Source organism: Octodon degus, unplaced genomic scaffold (genome assembly GCF_000260255.1).
Source record: "Octodon degus isolate 3935 unplaced genomic scaffold, OctDeg1.0 scaffold00170, whole genome shotgun sequence".
Taxonomy (NCBI): domain Eukaryota; kingdom Metazoa; phylum Chordata; class Mammalia; order Rodentia; family Octodontidae; genus Octodon; species Octodon degus.
Window position 1 is genome coordinate 1,818,324 of NW_004524746.1, and position 5,697 is coordinate 1,824,020.

The 5,697-nt window shown below is 34.8% G+C and overlaps 1 protein-coding gene across 2 annotated transcripts in view; it reads right to left on the reverse strand.

The window, feature by feature from the left end:
* Window positions 1-772: 772 nt before the first annotated feature.
* Window positions 773-5,697, reverse strand: part of Tspan12 (tetraspanin 12) — a 72,517-nt gene continuing 67,592 nt past the window's right edge. For both annotated transcript variants that reach the window (XM_004643303.2, XM_023703426.1), the window contains exon 8: window positions 773-2,263. In XM_004643303.2, coding sequence (XP_004643360.1) covers window positions 1,958-2,263 — 306 coding nt within the window. In that variant the 3' untranslated portion in view covers window positions 773-1,957. The remainder of the gene's footprint in view (window positions 2,264-5,697) is intronic.

Here is a 5,697-nt window from a genome sequence, read left to right on the forward strand (position 1 = left end):
AGATTAAAATCTGGTAGGTAATTTCAAGTTGAATAGTGCACTTGTGAGAATCGTTTTATTATTTCCTTTTTCTTTTTTAAAGAGACAAATTCTGGCTTGTTGTCCACCCTCCAGTTCCTGGGCTCAAGCCATCCTTTTGCGTCAGTCCTCACGTAGCTGGAAGTGCAGGCATGTATCACAATGCCCTGCTGGATTTATATTCCTTGAAAAGCCCTGCTGGATTTATATTCCTTTAAAAATTAAGAGCAGCAAACCATGGTGTGAAAATTCTAAGGAGACAAGCATACTGGAAGTGGATGTATTTTTACATTTTATTAAACTACATTATCATTTAGCTGAAACATTTTTAATTTTTTCTTCTTTTTAATTATAATTTTTCTTGACCAACCTTGCAAGCTTATACCTGATAATCTTACTAATTTAAAGTCAACATTAGGCAACATAATCACCATTGTTGAATTTCTATTATTCTGTTTAGTGAAATTTTGTATCATGTGCAATGTTTTCTATTTTTACTTTTTAGTTTTTTTTAAAAAATAGTATCTTTTTGTCTCTTGTCAGTGAAATACTTGCACAGATTGCTTCCAGAGTTTGGAAATTATTAACACTTTATTCATTAATCATTTCTCATGTTTCTCCCCTTGGTAGGCTTTTTAAGTGGTAGAGTATCTTGGAATATATAAAAAATAGGCACAAATTATTACTGTCTAGAAAATATTTATTGATACTTGTTTTAATTCTCTTTCCATAATCTGAGAAATAAACATGATACACAAAATACAGTAAAATGCACTCTTCCCATTTCAAATAAATATATTTTACTTTTGTAAAAAATTCAATAATCTGTGTAATTTGACATAGCATATTAATCAATGAGACAAAGCCAAGATAGTCTCCAGTTAAACTGTCATTGTAATGATTTGCATAAGCATTTTTCTGGAGACAAAGAATACTAGTCATTGTAGAATTATATAGACTTGAAAACTGTTGTTTTGAAAAAGGTGAAGGTAAATTCTTTTAACAAACGTTTATTTTTAAGAAACTGTTAGTGTGCTTCACATGGGAGAAAACAGCATCTAAGTGCCTGCGGAGTCAACAAAGATGTGTGTAAATTTTCTTGTCAATACTTCCTAAAGACCGAACTAGTTAGACTTCTAGTGATTTCCATGTATGACACTGGTAATTTTTAAAATTAGTGGTTAAGTATTTAAATTGTTATAAATATATTATAAACCTGAGACTGAATTTAAAAGCTCTGTTAGTGGGAAAGGCTAACACAATGGTTCTGTACAGAACAAATTTATCCTTTTCACAATTGCAATTCTTAACCTTATGAGAATCCAAGACTATGGAACTATATAGACTTTGCCTAGACATATACACATACATCCCTGCTTAGTTTAAGACAATGTGTTAGTTTGCTCTTGTAAGTGGTAAGAATATTTTAGTAACCAGCAAAAACCACATTTAGGTAGTCACCAATTTTGAAAGTGTTCTTAATGCATAATCTCGTCACCCTCAAAAAAATATATCAAGAAATTAAAGTCATTAGTGCTGTCTAGCTTCCTATGTTAATGGTTAATTGATAATTTTTATAGTAGCCTGTGGAAGTAAATCAACCTTTACTGCGGTTCATTTACATAGATGCAGAAATGTTGATCGAATCATAGCAACTCAAACATAACTGTATTCAATTAAAACATTACCCAGGCTATAAAATGGCTATAATACCACTCCGATGGGTATTAGATCTGTCCTGGCATTATAAAGGGCACCAATTATTGTCCAGGTGGTGACACAGGAAGCTTTCCCCTTTGTTTTAAAGAGTACAAAATTATATGCCTACACATTATTTTATTGCAGTATTTTTAAGTCTACAGATTTCTGAAACAGGTAACTGTTACTCAAAAATGCACAAGTCCAATAAAACAAGTTTATTGTTTCCTTTTTCAACAGTCTATAATTCTTCCATCTCAAAGTGTGTATTAAAGCTGTTTGCCATGGATGTATGTTCAAAGATCCTTGAAAGGCTTGGTTTCAACAGTTCTACTGAGTGACATGAAAGGTGCTGAGAATTGTCATTCTTCAGGGACATTATTTGGTCCGTCCCAGGTTCTCTTCTGTCATAATATAAAGCCCAGAGGAGAGTAATGGTGAGAATCATGGCCAGGATTTGTGTCACTCCAATGGAGATCCCCAGAAACCTAAGTACTTGCAATTGTTTGGTTCCTCTCAAAAAGGAGTACATTTTCTTCCCACAACCCTGTAAAAGAAACAGCATGATCAGTATCACTGTGAATATGTTACAGCGGCTCAAAAATAGTGAAAACAAACATTCTGTGTCAGTTAATTAGAATAATAACTTTTAAGACAGTGACTCTCAACAGGAAATACTATGAGAAAATGGAGGTGAAAGGAGATGTGTACCTTTAGGAAAGTCTGCTTAGGTGATTCTGATGAGCATCTTTTATTTCTCAAAAAACTAGAAATTAAGACTAACCAGTATGAAACCCAATGTCAAGACTAAAGGGCTGGCAAACTAATTTTTAAATAAAGAATGAGAGAGTAAACAGGGTTTTTTTTTTTTTTTGTTTTGTGGCGGAACCGGGGATTGAACTCAGGCTTTTGCACTTGTCAGGGAAGCACTTACTCCACTGAGCCATCTCCCCGGCCCCTATAGAGTAAGTAGTTCAGGTTTATAGGCTGTATGGCTTCTACTGCAACTACTAATTTTTGTCACTACAATCTAAAAGCAACCATACATAGTATATAAATGAATGGAAGTAGATATATTCCAATGAAATGTTCATGCACACCCATGGCACTGGGCCGGGCTCATAGGCACAGACCGCTGACTCCTGATAGAGATTGTTCCACACATAAAAAGATATTATTATTAAGTTTCCCTTTTTATTAGTGTATGTGATACATAATAAAATAATTGTGGGGAATTGAATATATATATATATATATATTTAATCCTTTCACAGTTTAATTATAGCTCCTTTGGTCAGAAACTTTCCCCAAGGATCAGCCTGCCACTGAAACACACTGATGGGTAAAAATTTACCCTGAGTCTAGTCCACTGCCTACAGCAGAAAAACATATGGGAAAATTATTGCTATGATTCAGCTTCTACCTTTACCAGGTAGTGATCTGAAAAATATCTTCAGGACCTGCACAGATCAGAGACACTTGTCTTAAAAAATAAGCACGTTTATTTGCATCTGAAGTACAGGTTTGAAGGAAGCCCATGAGAGATATAGAAGAGAATCCTGAAGGAAAATGAGAGGAGGACAATTTAAGGGAAGGAAAACTCATGACAAAGAAGAATGAGAGAGGGGCACAAAGAAAAGGAGATAGGCAGAGACTAACAGCTGTCATAAGTCACTCTTCCAAGTGACCAAAGCATTCCTGCCTTGTTTCTAGGGACATGACCATGCCATATGTCTTGTCCTTTGGAACCTACAGCAAATAAATGTAATCTACTCCTCTAAAGGGAAATTATAAATTTCTCATTGTACATTAAAATGAAGATCTATGATATTGCTTTGAGAAAGATGAGAAAAACTTTGAAGATTCTGAGAATTTACTCTACTTGGAAATAGAGTAACCTTCCACAGCAGAATAACCTTCCACAGCCTTGTGATACTAGCAGAAGGCAGAAACAAGGGGTTTATTACTCAGAGCAATAAACATTGTCAGGGAATACATCATTTTCTTAAGTTCCAAGTGCAACATGAAAAAGGTCAGATGATATAGGCAGTTGTACATGGGAGAGAAACCATGAGCTTAGGGAAGCCCAGTCTTCCCTAATGGGTAAAAAGCATCACCATTCTTCATTTGAGAGAGGACTTTTCATTGTATAAGACAGGATGAAAGCCTGTATATCCTATGAAAGAGATACTGTCTCATTTTTAAGGCTGTTTTCTTTACAGACATTCATGAAAAGATGGTCTAATACAAAGTTACTCAGTGTTTCAGTTCCAAAGACAAAGAAAAATATGGGGCAGCCTTGGAAAATTATCTCCTAACAAGAATTTGACTTTGAAAGCTTTTATTGAGTTTCTAGTAAAAACAACTGTTTACCCTACAGAGGCAACCACTTAAATAAAAACAAGTTCATATTTCTTTAGATTACTTGTTTTCATCTCCAGATTCTACAAGGGAATTATTAAGCCAGAAGACTATGAATCAGTTGTCAACTTGTACATTTTATTAAAGAGGAGGCATGAATAGCATATAATTCTTGGATTTCTAGATATTGATTGGCATTGCTACCCCAATAAGATTACTCTAGAGACATTTAAAAATCATGTAAAACTAGTCAAACACAATTTTTATTAATTTCTTCTTTTGGTACACCCTGTTAAAAGCTAACAGTATGGGGCCAGTGAGATAGCTCAAGTGGTCTAAAACACCTACTTAGGCAAGCTCCTAAGGTGCCTCCTGAGATGCAGGCACCAAGGATCGATTCCCAGCGCCACATGCTGTGCCAACCCCACACCCAGGTAAGCTGACCCCCCCCCCACAAAAAACTAATAGTAAAAGAACAGCAAATACTAACTTCACAAAAGTAAAATCCACACATTTATGATTTTATAATACTTAACATTAGTTTAATTGGATCGTATCTATGCTGCCTTATCTAGTTCATACATACACAAGAAATACATACACAGAGACAGATACACACAAATATTCTGAGGGAAACTCAAGTTTAAGGCACAGTGACACTTCATCAAAGTTCAAGTATTTTTCCAAGTGCTCCGCTGAGGTACTTTGCCAGGCCCTATTCACCCCTCTGTTGATGTGCACATCTAACAAACATCTTTATACGACATAGTACAGGGCAATGGCTAAGATCATAAAACCTTTCAGATCTTGAATTGAATTCAAATCCCTGCCCTGGCACCCATGAGCTCTGTGCCCCGGGAAAGCTACTTGATCTCTGCATGCTTCAGTGTTCTCACCTGTGAACACTCGGTAACACTAACTACCTGTTTGGTCTATAGGCAAGACTTAATGAAAAAGTACTCAAAATGTTATCTGGCTCAGGTGGTGAGCTGGCAGGTACGAGTCCTATCTGGTGTGTCAGCTCAAATCAAATGGTCCAACTAAAACCAGAAAATCTGTGGCCAGCAGAAATAGAAACTCATGTAGGTGTAAGATATACAATATAAGGTTGATTAAACAACATAAAAACTACTCCTTTCAACGAATTGGTACTGATTCAAGAAATATATAAGCTATTGGTTCATGCCATGAAATGTTATCAGTCAATTATTTCATTGTTACCTTTATCAGTCAATTATTTCATTGTTAATGAAATAGTAAGTCACTTTTCAATAGTCACTGAGGCTTAAATTTTTTCTATATAGTTCTTTGTTTTTATTGGTATTTTCATTCATTTTAATGAGAGACTGTATAGGAGAGGAAATATTTCTCTTTTAAATATGTGAGTAAACAAAACAGAAATTGATAAAAAGGTACAATCTGTTGTTTGATAGTCTGGCATTGTGGAACATATACTTTTATTTTTATTTTGTATATTTCTTTCTTTAAAGGTACAGTAAATTATATTATCTGGGATGCCCTGGGAATAAGATATATTACCTGATGTCAAATATTATAAAGTGAGAAGGGGTCTTGAAAGTCAGTGGGTTCAACTTTCTATTTTTTAAAAACACCATTAAA